Raw genomic sequence first — 17,357 nt, 5'->3', positions numbered from 1 at the left:
CACCGAAGCCAAGAATTGAAAACAAAAACTAGTGTTATTGAAAACTAACCATGGGGGGGAGGTTACAACAAGACTCAACACTAGCCTAGCTTGGGAATACAGGTGCTGTCAAAGAAATGAACAAAACATATCAAAATACACCTCTAAAAAAGAAAGGTAAGCTGACTGACTAAAGCTATTTAATTAGCATAAACCAAAAACCTACCTACCTACTTTAGCCAAAGAGGGGGTCCAAAACATACAAGGGTGACAGCCACCACTAAGCCTGGTGTCTCTATACACAAATAAATCCTATGTGCGTAGTGTCTAGAGGCCTCCGTCTAACCTTTCCCAAGACTGGGCTGCAGATACTTACAAAAGTTGAAAGGTAAAACAAAAAGGAAGACAAAAAAACAGGTGGCACAAGTTTAGCAAAGAGCTTAACAAAAATGATTACAAAACAAAGTAGCGTCCAAGGCAAAGTAGCGTCTATCAAAGCTCCACACAACATGTCAGAAAAAGAATCCACCTCATCCAGTGGTGAGCAGGTGGTTTTAAGCAGCATAGGAGGATGAATGGTGGACTGGGATTGGCCGGCTGATCAACAGGTGAAATGAGGAGCAGCTGGGAACAGGAACCGGTTGATTGGCAGCAGAGGCAGTGATTGAGTGTGACCTGTACAAACAAAAGAAGAAGAAACACAAAACAAACAAACCACAACTACGTGGAACGTAGCAGTCGTGGAAAACATTTCATTCATACATTAGCCCGATTTCAACCAAGGAATAATTGCAAATTATATAAAAATCCAGTGTGGTTAACGGGGGAACAGCACTTTTTTATTTTGTCTATCCTGCACAATCCTTATATAAGACAGGAACACATACCGTATTTTTCGGACTATAAGTCGCAGTTTTTTTCATAGTTTGGCCGAGGGTGCGACTTATACTCAGGAGTGACTTATGTGTGAAATTATTAACACATTACCGTAAAATATCAAAAAATATTATTTAGCTCATTCACGTAAGAGACGAGAAGTATAAGATTTCATGGGATTTAGCGATTAGGAGTGACAGATTGTTTGGTAAACTTATAGCATGTTCTATATGTTATAGTTATTTGAATGACTCTTACCATAATATGTTACGTTAACATACCAGGCACGTTCTCAGTTGGTTATTTATGCCTCATATAACGTACACTTATTCAGCCTGTTGTTCACTATTCTTTATTTTAAATTGCCTTTCAAATGTCTATTCTTGGTGTTGGGTTTTATCAAATAAATTTCCCCCAAAAATGCGCTTTATACTCCAGTGCGACTTATATATGTTTTTTTCCTTCTTTATTATGCATTTTTGGCCGGTGCGACTTGTACTCCGGAGCGACTTATACTCTGAAAAATACGATATGTATTTATTTTTTTAATGCATTTTAACTCGTGAATAAACGGTTGTAAAAATCTGTTTAGCTAGCTATAGAGTTAATGGAAGTTGCTCTATTCCGCCTATAATGTGCTCTAAAAAACATCCAACCTCCTCCATCGTTTTATATACACACTGTAAGTATATATATAATGTAGTAACAGACACATTTACAATAACACGTACACATTTTGCTCATTTTGGGACGGCGTGGCGAAGTTGGTAGAGTGGCCGTGCCAGGGTTGCTGGTTACTGGGGTTCAATCCCCACCTTCTACCATCCTAGTCACGTCCGTTGTGTCCTTGGGCAAGACACTTCACCCATTGCTCCTGATGGCTGCTGGTTAGCGCCTTGCATGGCAGCTCCCGCCATCAGTGTGTGAATGTGTGTGTGAATGGGTGAATGTGGAAATAGTGTCAAAGCGCTTTGAGTACCTTGAAGGTAGAAAAGCGCTATACAAGTATAACCCATTAATCATTATTTATTATTTTAAGCGTACGGCGATGTATTATTTCACTGACGTATCACAAAGTTGGCTTTCCCCTTCAACAACAACACTAACCAACTCGATCGATCAACTTGCCATGCAATCATCCGTAGGAGATGCCCCCCTCCCCTCATCCAACCATCCCCATCTCATCTCCCTAACATCCCGCAAGCCCAACACTCAAGAGGAGTCCTCGTTGTCGAAGAAAGACCTCACCGACCTCATCCGTTTTCCGATCCGGTCACCACCCTGCTCTCTGAAGGTGGCTTCATCTGACGGGAAAGTGTGAAGTGAAGACGATCGATGAGGTGAGGAACAAGAATCTGCCTCTGGCGACGGTGCCCAGCGCTGATGACAGCGGTATCATCGTCGGCTTGGCAACTCCTCAAAGCCTCCCAATAGCGAGTCTAGTGCTTCTGAGGATCATCCTCGGGCGACTCAGGTGACAAACAAGAACGAGACAACTATACTACTACTCTTGGCAGACTTCATGACATACTTTGGGACAAATGATGATCCAGAACCTTATACTTTTTAGCCTTAAAGGGGAACATTATCACAATTTCAGAAGGGTTTAAACCATTAAAAATCAGTTCCCAGTGGCTTATTTTATTTTTCAAAGTTTTTTTCAAAATTTTACCCATCACGCAATATCCCTAAAAAAAGCTTTAAAGTGCCTGATTTTACCCATCGTTATATACACCCGTCCATTTTCCTGTGACGTCACATAGTGATGCCAACACAAACAAACATGGCGGAAAGAACAGCAAGCTATAGCGACATTAGCTCGGATTCAGACTCGGATTTCAGCGGCTTAAGCGATTCAACAGATTACGCAAGTATTGAAACGGATGGTTGTAGTGTGGAGGCAGGTAGCGAAAACGAAATTGAAGAAGAAACTGAAGCTATTGAGCCATATCGGTTTGAACCGTATGCAAGCGAAACCGACGAAAACGACACGACAACCAGCGACACGGGAGAAAGCGAGGACGAATTCGGCGATCGCCTTCTAACCAACGATTGGTATGTGTTTGTTTGGCATTAAAGGAAACTAACAACTATGAACTAGGTTTACAGCATATGAAATACATTTGGCAACAACATGCACTTTGAGAGTGCAGACAGCCCAGTTTTCATCAATTAATATATTCTGTAGACATACCCTCATCCGCTCTCTTTTCCTGGGGGTCTGGCGGCAGATTTCTTTGACTTTATCGTTGGAAATGCATCTGCTTTGAGTGTCGCAGGATATCCACACATTCTTGCCATCTCTGTCGTAGCATAGCTTTCGTCGGTAAAGTGTGCGGAACAAACGTCCAATTTCTTGCCACTTTTGCATCTTTGGGCCACTGGTGCAACTTGAATCCGGCCCTGTTCGTGTTGTTACACCCTCCGACAACACACCAACGAGGCATGATGTCTCCAAGGTACGGAAAACAGTCGAAAAAACGGAAAATAACAGAGCTGATTTGACTCGGTGTTTGAGAAAATGGTGGATTGCTTCCCGATGTGACGTCACGTTGCGACGTCATCGCTCCGAGAGCGAATAACAGAAAGGTGTTTAATTCGCCAAAATTCACCCATTTAGAGTTCGGAAATCGGTTAAAAAAATATATGGTCTTTTTTCTGCAACATCAAGGTATATATTGACGCTTACATAGGTCTGGTGATAATGTTCCCCTTTATTATAAAAAGGACAATCTACAAGTTTTAGAAGCTGTGTGCTAAACAGATTACGCGTTAGTGAAACAGTCAGCATCATGTAGCAGTATTTCTAAGTGCTAAACAAGAAATACAAACTACCAACATAATAAAACAATCACTTACAGTACAATGTCTACTGTCACTGGGATGGCGACTGATGAGATGTTTATATCTTTCCTTTAAGATGAAGAATTAATCATAATCCTCGCGCAGGTTTAAAAAAAAAAAACTTGCCGCAAACGAGTGTATTTTCGTTTCTTTCTCGCCATCTCCGGGGTACAAGTTCAATCAATCAATCAATGTTTACTTATTTAGCCCTAAATCACACGTGTCTCAAAGGGCTTCACAAGCCTCAACGACATCCTCGGCTCAGATCCCACATCGGGGCAAGGAAAAACTCAACCCAATGGGACAATGAGAAACCTTGGAGGGGACCGTAGATGTGGGGACCCCGCCCCTGGGCGACCGGTGCAATGGACGTCGAGTGGATCGAGCATAATATTGTGAGAGTCCAGTCCATAGTGGATCTAACATAATAGTGAGAGTCCAGTCCATAGTGGGGCCAGCAGGACACCACCACGAGTGGAGACAGGTCAGCAGTGCAGAGACGTCCCCAACCGATGCACAGACGAGCGGTCCACCCCGGGTCCTGACTTTGGACAGCCAGCGCTTCATCCGTGGCCACCGAACCTGTGCCCCCCCCTCCACGAGGGAGAGGGGGGCAGAGCAGAAAAGAAACGGCAGATTAACTGGTCTAAAAGGGGGTCTATTTAAAGGCTAGAGTATACAAATGAGTTTTAAGATGGGACTTAAAGGCTTCTACTGAGGTAGCATCTCTAACTGTTACCGGGAGGGCATTCCAGAGTACTGGAGCCCGAATAGAAAACGCTCTATAGCCCGCAGACTTTTTTGGGGCTCTGGGAATCACTAATAAGCCGGAGTTCTTTGAAGGCAGATTTCTTGCCGGGACATATAGTACAATACAATCAGCAAGATAGGATGGAGCGAGACCGTGTAGTATTTTATACGTAAGTAGTAAAACCTTAAAGTCACATCTTAAGTGCATAGTTGAATGTCAAAGTTGACCGACTTCTCAATTTATGGCCGCAACCTTCTACTGTACAGGTGAGAGGCATGATTTATTAATAAGAAATAACTTTCACCAACTCGGAGACAATGCAGCAGCTTACCGGCTCAAAATGTCAAATATAGCAGCATAAGCTAGTTAGTTCTCAAAATGGTTAGTCTGCGTTTGCGCTTATAATAACAATATTGTGAATACTTGGGTAATATTCGCGTCTTGAGATGTAAATGAAGTATTGTTGGCGTTTTTTAGTACAAAAAAATTCTGTTTGAGGGCTTTATGTGTGGAATAGTGTACTCCCATCAGCTGTCTTGTTAGCCACCTCATACTTGCCGTATTTTACGACTTAGAATGCATTAAAGAAAAAAAACTTGTGTTCTTGTCCCTACATAAGGGATGATAGGCAACATTTAAAAAAAATAAGTGCCGTTTCCCTTTAACTTTCAGCTTATAAACTATTTAGAAGCCTTTAAATAGCTTTAAAAAATTAGATTAAGAATTAAATTAAAGTACCAATGATTGTCACACACACACTAGGTGTGGTGAAATTTGTCCTCTGCATTTGACCCATCCCCTTGTTCAACCCCTGGGAGGTGAGGGGAGCAGTGGGCAGCAGCGTTGCCACGCCCGGGAATCATTTTTGGTGATTTAACCCTCAATTCTAACCCTTGATGCTGAGTGCCAAGCAGGGAGGTAATGGGTCCCATTTTTTGTAGTCTTTGGTATGACTCGGCCGGGGTTTGAACTCACAACCTACCGATTTCAGGGCGAACACTCTAACCACTAGGCCACTGAGTAGGTAACTATGTTTTCCAGGAGTTGGAGTTCTCCAGTCTGTCTGAAGCGCTCTCCTTTGTGTCCCTAATCGACGGCCACTATCGACTCACCACAGATGCGCACCACTACCTTTGTAAAGAAGTGGCGCCTCCTCGGCTGGTGGAGGCCATCGCCTCTCATTGCCACGGCCCAGTCTCGTAAGTGGTATCCGAAATCCCATTAGGGGAGCTGACCCTATGTTTTCGTACTTACATCTGCTGAGGTTTTGTTTTCTTGCAGGATGGAGTTTGCCATCAGCCGACTTCAGAAATCTGCAAACAAGCGTGGCTTGTACATTTTAAGGTGTAGTCCAAAGGACTACGACAAGTACTTTCTGACGTTCCCTGTTGAGGTACGCACGTGCACAGGAAAGTGTGTCAATGAAGGAAATTAAGAGAAAACTGTGTGTGATGTTACAGCATACTTGCCAACCCTCCCGAATTTTCCGGGAGACTCCCGAAATTCAGCGCCTCTCCCGAAAACCTCACGGGACAAATATTCTCCCGAAAATCTCCCGATTTTCAGCCGGAGCTGGAGGCCACGCCCCCTCCAGCTCCATGCGGACCTGAGTGAGGACAGCCTTTTTTCACGTCCACTTTCCCACGATATAAACAGCGTGCCTGCCCAATCACGTTATTCCATACGAGGCTTCCGGCATATCACCGATGAGCATAGTGCAGATGGAGAAGATCTTCTCGGCGTCCGTGTTGGCGCACACGTTGCCAAAGCCGACGCTGGTCAGGCTGCTGAGGGTGAAGTAGAGGGCGGTGATGTACGAGCTGCGCACCGACAGGCCTCCGACCGCGTTGTTGACGTAGGGTATCTCCAGGCGTTTGCCCAGCTCATGGAGCCATCCTTGGGGAAGAGACGGGAGGGCAACAGGGTGACAAGAACTAAATCATCCAGACTAGAGATAAATTGTATTATTATGTTTATCTTACCTAAAAATAAATATATTTATTAATTTAAAAAAAAACATTTTTTTTTCACTATATTTTGCTAAAAACATCAAAATTAATTGTATTTTTATTTGTATTTTTTCTGACTCCTTATTACATCCAGCCATAGAATTATACATTAAAATAAACATATTTGAAATAATTAATTTAAATGATCATAATAATTCATTTAAAATGACCATATTTAATTATTAAAATAATTGCTTGTTTATCAACAACTTTAGCATTTTATTCATTACATTTTGAAGCTCTCAGAAGCCAAGTTATGTTATATTCCTTAAGATTTATTTATGCAAGTTTGAAGTATCAACTATCTAAATACAGTTTTGTTTGCATATTTTCAGGATGTAGATTTATATATATACATATACGTATATATAATATATATATATATATACATATATATATGAATGAAATACTTGACTTGGTGAATTCTAGCTGTAAATATACTCCTCCCCTCTTAACCACGCCCCCCGCCCCCAACCGCGCCCCCGCCCACACCCCACCTCCCGAAATCGGAGGTCTCAAGGTTGGCAAGTATGTGTTACAGTAGCCAAAAATATAAACTTGTTTATTTTGTTAATACTTGTTAAATGAAAACTAGGCCATGTTTTTAATGAATACTTAAGACTACTACACTACCTTATTTCAATGTTGGTCATTATGGTGGTACTTAGTTTTTTCTGAGGTGGTGCTTGGTGAAAAAAAGTTTGAGAACCACTGATCTAGCTGACACCCCTGCAGGCTTTTTAAAAAATTGTTATTAGTTCGCCTCATTTCGCTGCCACCCTCTTGTGTTCTCCTCCAGGTGTACGACGCTGTAGAATACAAGCACTGCCAGATAACCAGGTCTGCCAGCGGGGAGTACAACCTGAGTGGAACCAAAAGGAACTTCAGCAGCCTGAAGGATCTGCTCAGCTGCTACCAGAAGGAAACCGTGCGCTCTGACAGCTTTATTTTCCAATTCAGCAAGTGCTGTCCGCCGAAATCCAAAGGTAAATCCACATCCAGACTTAGACTTAGACACACTTTAATGATCCACAAGGGAAATTGTTCCACTCAGTTGTTCCTGCTCAGTTACAAAGGATGGAAAGGATAATGCACACAAGGGCACAAAAAGAGGGCAAAAACAGAAGGTATAAAGTAGGCTTAAAATGTACCAAAGTAGCAATATAAATATATGTAATGTTTACATATTATATATACAGTATATTTATATAACAAATCACAATCACCATGTACAATAGTACAGTATATGTAACAGCTGCAGCAAAAAAAGGGCAGCATAAACACCCAACAGCCACAACTTAAGATCCAATACAAGATTTTTTTGTTTTTTTTTACACATTAGTGTAAAGGATGCCAGCTAGTGTGACAGACCGTACATTGTATAAACCTCACTTGACAAAGCCTTAAGAGCTGCACTAGACAATGAGTGGACTGCCCGGGGCATTTAGCTCATTGGCTAGTGCTGCTTGACTTAGCTTTCAGGGGTCGTCGGTTCGAACTTGGCATGTGCATGGCTGGACTGCGCGCCAGTGTTTGACCACTGTTACGCATATACGCCGTTTTTTTTTGTTTTTTTTAATGACGTCAATGAAAACGGATGTCAGTGTGATGCAATTACACTAGAATCCTAATAATAAACACATTAGATGAATGAGCATCATGTGCCTCGTAAAAGCAGAATGTTGGATACAGATCTTGTATTGGGTCTCTTTAGATGGCGTCTCCTCATAAAGTGCCCAGTGAGGGCACATGATATGTGTCTCCACTAGATAAGGACATGAATGAACCACTGTTTAAAACTAAAAAGCATGCTTATCAAAGTGTAATCATCAAGTATGCTTTTTTTTCTGGCAAATTCTAGCCCGTTTTCTACTGTGTTGGCTCCAGCGTCACGTAACCACTTGGAACGACTTACATTTTAAGACGGGGATTGAGCCTCGCAGGCCTCGTTGTGTCTGCTTGATTAGCAATGTCGGTTGCCGGAGCTACGCAACATTACTTCACAGGCAAGAACAACAGATCGAATCCTGAAGTGTTGTCATGAAGACATCCTATCAGCAGCTTTTATGCACAGGTAGAATGGACAATACCAGTGTCCTGTATAAACAAGAGGTCATGCCTAAGTAAGCACATGCACATTTAAAAACATCACTTGTACTCAAAGTGAACACGATGCCAAATTTTTTTATTATCTAATTTTTTTTATATAGTTGTTTGTGTGTTGTTCAATCCTGTCGCATTTGTGGTAATTTCAAGGGTTTTGTGCGAGCTAATTCATAATTTTCTTAGAAAAGTTATTTTGTGTAGGCGATTAAGGAGGAAAAGGGCAAGAATTGTGGCTCTTGCATTTTGTGAGCACTTGCTTTGACATCTTTTCTAATCAACATGTGGGCGAGGAGTCGGAGCTTGGAGTGGTGGAACGTTGACATGAGTTTTAAAACGTGTAATTCTCGCCACCGACTGTTTTGTACTCATTTGTCCATTATTTAGTTTCACGACCTATTTGGGACATTTGCAGTGTGAACATACTCATTTGTTGTTATACTGTATCTGGTATGGATCTTTTATTTGTTATCAACAGTGGCCAACTTCTTTCACAAAACAATATACCGTATTTTTCCGACTATAAGTCACAGTTTTGTTCATAGTTTGCCCGGGGGAGCGACTTATGTGTGAAATTATTAACACATTACCGTAAAATATCAAATAATATTATTTAGCTCATTCACGTAAGAGACTAGACGTATAAGATTTCATGGGATTTAGCGATTAGGAGTGACAGATTGTTTGGTAAACGTATAGCATGTTCTATATGTTATAGTTATTTGAATGACTCTTACCATAATATGTTACGTTAACATACCAGGCACTAGAGATGCGCGGTTTGCGGGCACAACCGCGGAGTCCGCGGATTATCCGCGGATCGGGCGGATGAAATTTAAAAAAAAATTGATTTTATCCGCGGGTCGGGTCGGGCGGTTGAAAAAAATAAAAAATAGATTTTAAATAGATTCAGGCGGGTGGCAGTTAAACCAATTCGGAAATATATATACATAGTTAAATGTTGTTACCCACATACGAAAAACGAGCAGGCACCTGCAGCATATGCCACAACAGAAGAAAAAAAAAAAGAGATGGACACTTTTATGGAGCGGAGAAGGGACGCCTCGCCGGGGACCGGGACCGAGGCCCCTTCCCCCGAGAGGGCCCCACCGGGAGCCGTAGCTGAGGCGATCCGCGAGAAGGGCCCGACGCACGTCCAGGGTCACCACCGCACCGACACCCCGCCTCGTCCGCCTTCGCCGCGGCCGGCGTCACGCGCAGCAGGTAAGCAGCTTACCTGCCCGCCACCCCCGTGGCCGGGGGCTCGTAACAGGGGTCACTCCGCGCGCTCCGCCCGCGCAGCTTACCTGCCCGCCACCCCTGTTGCCGGGGGCGCGTAACAGGGGTCACTCCGCGCGCAGTGCGCTCACGAAAGGGGTGGGGCTCACCCTGGTTGATATAGACAGCAGGACGGTGGCCATGTAAGTCGGAACCCGCTAAGGAGTGTGTAACAACCCACCTGCCGAATCAACTAGCCCTGAAAATGGATGGCGCTGGAGCCTCGGGCCCATACCCGGCCGTCGCCGGCAGCGAGACGCGCTTGGAGGTGCGCTCAGCGCGGCTCCCATATGATTGCGCACTGGTGTGCGTCTGGGCCGTGACAGCGTGGCACGCGAATGCCTGTGCTGCATTGGATCGGTCTCCTTTCTTTAACAGGCAAATAACCTCACTAATGCCTTGCATCGTCTATATTAGATATATAACAACGGGCGGGTGCGGGCGGATGCGGTTCTGGTCAAATGTTACATCGGGTGGATGGCGGATGGTTGACGACTTTCTGATGCGGTTGCGGATGAAATAATTGCCTATCCGCGCATCTCTACCAGGCACGTTCTCAGTTGGTTATTTATGCCTCATATAACGTACACTTATTCAGCCTGTTGTTCACTATTCTTTATTTATTTTAAATTGCCTTTCAAATGTCTAATCTTGGTGTTGATTTTATCAAATAAATTTGCGACTTATACTCCAGTGTGACTTATACATGTTTTTTTTTTTCCTTCTTTATTATGCATTTTCGGCCGTTGCAACTTATACCCCGGAGCGACTTATACTCCGAAAAATACGGTACTTTATTTTCCCAAAAATTTTTCCTAATGAATTGCCATTTTTAAAGGGGAACATTATCACAATTTCAGAAGGGTTAAAACCATTAAAAATCAGTTCCCAGTGGCTTATTTTATTTTTCGAAGTTTTTTTCAAAATTTTACCTATCACGCAATATCCCTAAAAAAAGCTTCAAAGTGCCTGATTTTAACCATCGTTATATACACCCGTCCATTTTCCTGTGACGTCACATAGTGATGCCAACACAAACAAACATGGCGCATAGAACAGCAAGCTATAGCGACATTAGCTCGGATTCAGACTCGGATTTCAGCGGCTTAAGCGATTCAACAGATTACCCATGTATTGAAACGGATGGTTGTAGTGTGGAGGCAGGTAGCGAAAAACGAAATTGAAGAAGAAACTGAAGCTATTGAGCCATATCGGTTTGAACCGTATGCAAGCGAAACCGACGAAAACGACACGACAGCCAGCGACACGGGAGAAAGCGAGGACAAATTCGGCGATCGCCTTCTAACCAACGATTGGTATGTGTTTGTTTGGCATTAAAGGAAACTAACAACTATGAACTAGGTTTACAGCATATGAAATACATTTGGCAACAACATGCACTTTGAGAGTGCAGACAGCCCAGTTTTCATCAATTAATATATTCTGTAGACATACCCTCATCCGCTCTCTTTTCCTGAAAGCTGATCTGTCCAGTCCAGCTGGAAATGCATCTGCTTTGAGTGTCGCAGGATATCCACACATTCTTGCCATCTCTGTCGTAGCATAGCTTTCGTCGGTAACGTGTGCGGAACAAACGTCCAATTTCTTGCCACTTTCGCGTCTTTGGGCCACTGGTGCAACTTGAATCCGTCCCTGTTCGTGTTGTTACACCCTCCGACAACACACCGACGAGGCATGATGTCTCCAAGGTACGGAAAACAGTCGAAAAAACGGAAAATAACAGAGCTGATTTGACTCGGCGTTTGTAATGTGTTTGAGAAAATGGCGGATTGCTTCCCGATGTGACGCCACGTTGTGACGTCATCGCTCCGAGAGCGAATAATAGAAAGGCGTTTAATTCGCCAAAATTCACCCATTTAGAGTATATGGTCTTTTTTCTGCAACATCAAGGTATATATTGACGCTTACATAGGTCTGGTGATAATGTTGCCCTTTAATTTGTCACGATTCTTAATTGATTAAAAAAAAATCCAAAATCTATTTTTTATTTTATTATTATTAATCTGTCCTGTCCACCCACTGAGGCAAATGATCATAGATCGTAGATGATCATATCTGCTATACAGATTTAGTTTAGAAAAGAGAAGCGTTACTTCTCTTGTTGCCTTGTTTGTGTTTGACTTTATTATTTGAGTAGAATTTTATTAAACCAATTCAGTTTTCTCTTAAGTAATACAGATTTTTTTTCAGAGTTGTTTAATTTATGGAGGCATGTAGTTCATTATAGAACTGGCATCCAATGTTATTAAAAAAAAAGTACTGATTTTGAATCGAGGATCGTTTTGAGGGCAGCACGGTGGAAGAGGGGTTAGTGCATCTGCCTCACAATACGAAGATCCTGAGTAGTCTTGGATTCAATCCCGGGCTCGGGATCTTTCTGTGTGGAGTTTGCATGTCCTGCCCGTGACTGCGTGGGTTCCCTCCGGGTACTCCGGCTTCCTTCCACCTCCAAAGACATGCACCTGGGGATAAGTTGATTGGCAACACTAAATGGTCCCTAGTGTGTGGATGTGAGTGTGAATGTTGTCTGTCTATCTGTGTTGGTCCTGCGATGAGGTGGCGACTTGTCCAGGGCGCACCCCGCCTTCCGCCCGATTGTAGCTGAGATAGGCTCCAGCGCCCCCCGCGACCTCAAAGGGAATAAGCGGTAGAAAATGGATGGGATGGATGGATGGATCATTTTGAATCAATTCTGAATCGAATAGTTACCCTAAGAATCGAATCGAATAGTGTGGTGCCCAAAGATTTACAACCCTAAAGCGTACCATCTGAACAATAACAAACACACACACGCTAATATCCTTAATCATAACACATTACACACCACACATACGTACACCAGCATAAAGTCATACTCAAAGACACTATAAAATTATTGCACACTCTTGGCCCTCAAGCAGTATTGTTAAAGGGGAACTACTTTTTTTTTTTGAATATTTCACAATCGTTCACAACTCTTATGAGAGACAAGAAGACAAAAGTTTTGCTTTCTAACATGTAAAAGCTGGCTCGTTCTTGGTGGCTCGCAATGCAGCTAATGGAAGCAATCATTTCTACCTCTATATCACTTTAAAAATGCATTCAAAAACCGTCAACAATATTTAATTTACGTAACCTGTATAATAACCAAGCTGTAGCAACATTGTTTTTGTAAGAGCGAACACTGAGGAACTCTTTTTATAGCGCAGCAACAGATCAACATGCCTCAGCATTACCCGTAAAAGCAAATATCAGCACCCGAATTGCGTTTGAGTTTGTAATGCACAACACATTGTGATAGGACACCAATCTGTACTGACTGAAAAAAATGAACAATCATAGTACAGATACTGTAAAGTATTAGCCCACATTTCATGATTTATTTGTACACAGCTAGCCAGACAGTGTATGTATTGTAGTTGTATAATAAAGTGCTGCATGTATCATGATCAATATTAAAATGTTACTCACTCGATGGACTTTGGTCCAGTTGGCCGGTGACGTTTTTTCCGTTTTATTTGGGTAAGCACTCCATTTATGTCGAAATAGCTTAGCTTCAAGTTCCACATTTTGCAACTTCCAGTCACGCCGATCTCACTCTCTCGGCTTCTGTCAGCTCCAACATTTCACCCTTCCTTTGTGCTGGCTTCTAGAAGCATTAGTTCATCCTCCGTATATTCAGCTTCAAAAAGATAAGGTTGTGAAATCCTCATTTGTCCAAAAATAGTCGTCTTTGTTGTCAGTTACAACGTCTGCCATGATTAGAACACACACACGCCTTTGTTTCCTGAAGAAGGACACACATTTGTTGCCAGAAGTTGGAAGTAATTAGTATCAGTCCCAATGATTAAAATGATCAAAATATATTTATGTTAGCATAGCACATCAGGCTGACCTCCTATATCGGACCAAGCTCTCCGGTACCGCCTTATAAAATAAAAACATTGTTTTTGTCCACATTGTACAGTCTGTCTGCGCAACAAAACGTCTTTGTTGTAAACTGGAAAACGTACTTAACACAACACATGGACATTCCAACTAAAAGAGTTATCTAAATGAACTCTGAGATACTTACATGAGCCTTATAAAATAAAAACATTGTTTTTGTCCACATTGTACAGTCTGTCTGCGCAACAAAACGTCTTTGCTGTAAACGAGAACACGTACTTATCACACCACATGGACATTCCAACTAAAAGAGTTCATCCTCCGTATATTCAGCTTCAAAAAGATAAGGTTGTGAAATCCTCATTTGTCTAAAAATAGTCGTCTTTGTTGTCAGTTACAAAGTCTGCCATGATTAGAACACACACACACCTTTGTTTCCTGAAGAAGGACAAACATTTGTTGCCAGAAGTCGGAAGTAATTAGTATCAGTCCCAATGATTAAAATGATCAAAATATATTTATGTTAGCATAGCACATCAGGCTGACCTCCTATATCGGACCAAGCTCTCCGGTACCGCCTTATAAAAAAAAAACATTGTTTTTGTCCACATTGTACAGTCTGTCTGCGCAACAAAACATCTTTGTTGTAAACGGGAACACGTACTTATCACAACACATGGACATTCCAACTAAAAGAGTTATCTAAATGAACTCTGAGATACTCACATGAGCCGACCTGCTCAATAAGTGAGTCACGTATGACAACAAGACTGTAGTCTCCAATTGATCTCAGGTCCAAGATCATCTCTTTAGTTTTGTTCACGTTCAAGATGAGAGGATGAGCATCACACCATTGCACAAAATGCCCTACTTGAGAAAAATAGGCTAAAATAAGGCCTACATCTTTTTGCAGTAGGCTGATAATGGTGGTATCATCAGAAAGTCTAAAAACAAGGTTCCCTGCGTGGTTATTTGTGCAATCAGTTGTGTCAAGTGTAAAAAGCACCAGGGAGCTGACACAGCCCTGCGGGGCCCCTATGCTGATTGATTCGTACTCTGGGAGGGAGTTATTGATTCTCACCCTTTTTGTACTTGAATGTCACTTTCAAATGTTAAGAGTGAGGTTGGGCTGTGCACCACATCTTTCATCCTAAATTGACAGTTTTATGTGTTGATAATAGCAGTGTTTTTTGAAGTTCTTTTTTTTTTTTTTTTTTTTTTTTTTAACAATATCTATTATTTTTTTGTACATGTTTTTATAAAAGAAATTTAAAAAAGTAAAAAAATAAATCACAACTCTAAATTTTTGTTAAACTTCCAAATTTGACCTTATGCAAGTGTAAAAATAAGTTAACCACTGTAAAAGTACTAAGGCTATGTCTACACCAGGGGTGCTCATTACGTCGATCGCGAGCTACCGGTCGATCTCGGAGGGTGTGTCAGTCGATCACCAGCCAGGCATTAAAAAAATAGTCCTAAAAATGAGCGATCATAAATCTTCACTATGACGTCACTTTCGTCACTTGATTGACATTCACGGCACCCGAGGGTCTTCTGAGATGACGCTGGCTGCTGCCAGCTCATTAAAATTACCGACTGGAAGGCGAGAAACACTTTATTTCAACAGACTGGCGCCGTACCAGTTGTCAAAACTCCAAAGACCGACTGCACAGTTGCACAATAAAAGCTCTGCTTCATCCTGCCTGCGCTGCCAAAATTAGAGTCTCAGAAAGCTGGCGTGCACAAGCTAGCAAGCTACGGAGTTTGCCGACAATGTATTTCTTGTAAAGTGTATACAAAGGAGTACGGAAGCTGGAAAATAAGATGCCAAAAACCAACCACTTTCATGTGGTATTGGACAGAAAGGAGGACTTTTTTTCTCCTCCATTCGAAAATGCGGACGTTATCAGCACCACTGTCTGATTCCTATCAATGCAAGTCATCAGAATCAGGTAATACACCAACTTATATTCTTGTCTTCATGAAAGAAAGGAATCTATATGTGTTAAACATGCTTGTATTATCTTTAAACACCTTTAACTTATTAACAATATTAACTATATGTGTTAAACATGCTGGTATTATCTTTAAACACCTTTAACTTATTAACTATTATGTGTTAAACATGCTTGTATTATCATTAAACACCTTTAATTTTTTAACAATATTAACTGTGTTAAACATGCTTGTATTATCATTAAACACCTTTAACTTGTTAACAATATTAACTATATGTATTAAACATACTTGTATTATCATTAAACACTTTTAATTTTTTTAACAATATTAACTATATGTGTTAAACATGCTTGCATTATCTTTAAACACCTTTTACTTGTTAACAATATTAACTATATGTATTAAACACACTTGTATTATCATTAAACACCTTTAATTTTTTAACAATATTAACTATATGTGTTAAACATGCTTGCATTATCATTAAACACCTTTAACTTGTTAACAAAAACATATATTTCATAAATAAGTAAATATAAATTATATATATGAATGAGGTAGATCCCCACGACTTGATCAATTGAAAAGTAGCTCGCCTGCAGAAAAAGTGTGAGCACCCCTGGTCTACACAAACACAGGATCCCTTCAAAAGCGTCTCTTTGGTGTTAAAACAATGTCCACCCACACGAGCGTTGTTTCCAGACCGTGGGAGTTTCCACACGGAAACACATTTCATGCACATTTCGTCTAATCAGATGTCCGGAAAGCTGCCACTCGCTGACTTGGTAGCATGATAACGCTTCTGTTCATCAATAAAGTCATAGACTACATATACACTGAAGTGTACACTATCTTTAAAAATAGCGTGCACTTACGCAAAGCACAGGAAATTAATTGAATGTTGTTTTTTTAGTTGCTTCGGCATGTTGGAAAGCACACCTCGCGCTTCTGCCACACCACAAAATGAAAACAACATACACTATATTGCCAAAAGTATTTGGCCACTGTGGAGAATGCATATACTGTATTTTTATGAGTTCTTTCTTTATTCATAGTAATGTTTAAATCAGCTAGTGTTTTTCCATTTGTACTCTTTCTATTTTTTCATTTTATGTCCGCAAGTAAACTGTGTGTGTTACCTTGAAGGCTTGCAATGTAGGAGTTGGAGTACTCCCTTATATCTTATCTGTAGTAGAACAATGAGCCTGTATTTCTTTCTGGAGAGGGTCGGGGGTTTCTTCTATGCAAGAAGTTGTCTCTTCCGTTTGAATGTTGGACCATCCCGAGATGACGTATGACTGTATTGATGTGGGCTGGTCTCCTGAAGCTTCAGTAAAACTTGTTAATATTCCTATTCTGTCTTGATGGTCCTTCTTACTCTGCATATATGTCATCTGAAAGAATTTGGGATTGACCAGTGACTTAATTCCCTGAGAGGGAATACTGGCCAGACGTAATACCACCCATCCAAATGATGAGAATCAGGTGTCCTAATCTCTTGGCCCGGTGTATAAAACCAAGCACTTAGGCATGGAGACTGTTTCTACAAACGTGTGAAACAGTGATTTCCAGCGTGGAACTGTCATAGGATGCCACCTGTGCAACAAATCCAGTCGTGAAATTTCCTCGCTCCTAAATATTCCAAAGTCAACTTTATTATAAGAATATTG

At 41.4% G+C, this 17,357-nt stretch overlaps 1 protein-coding gene across 1 annotated transcript in view; it reads left to right on the top strand.

The window, feature by feature from the left end:
* The window catches only part of jak2b (Janus kinase 2b), a 76,610-nt gene that overhangs the window by 32,841 nt on the left and 26,412 nt on the right, over window positions 1–17,357 (top strand). The window contains exons 8-10 of the mRNA XM_061980400.1: window positions 5,492–5,649; window positions 5,732–5,843; window positions 7,259–7,445. Coding sequence (XP_061836384.1) covers window positions 5,492–5,649; window positions 5,732–5,843; window positions 7,259–7,445 — 457 coding nt within the window. The remainder of the gene's footprint in view (window positions 1–5,491; window positions 5,650–5,731; window positions 5,844–7,258; window positions 7,446–17,357) is intronic.

Source organism: Nerophis lumbriciformis, linkage group LG20 (assembly GCF_033978685.3).
Source record: "Nerophis lumbriciformis linkage group LG20, RoL_Nlum_v2.1, whole genome shotgun sequence".
Taxonomy (NCBI): domain Eukaryota; kingdom Metazoa; phylum Chordata; class Actinopteri; order Syngnathiformes; family Syngnathidae; genus Nerophis; species Nerophis lumbriciformis.
Note: the sequence above shows the minus strand (reverse complement) of the source record. Positions and strands in the feature narration are given on the sequence as shown.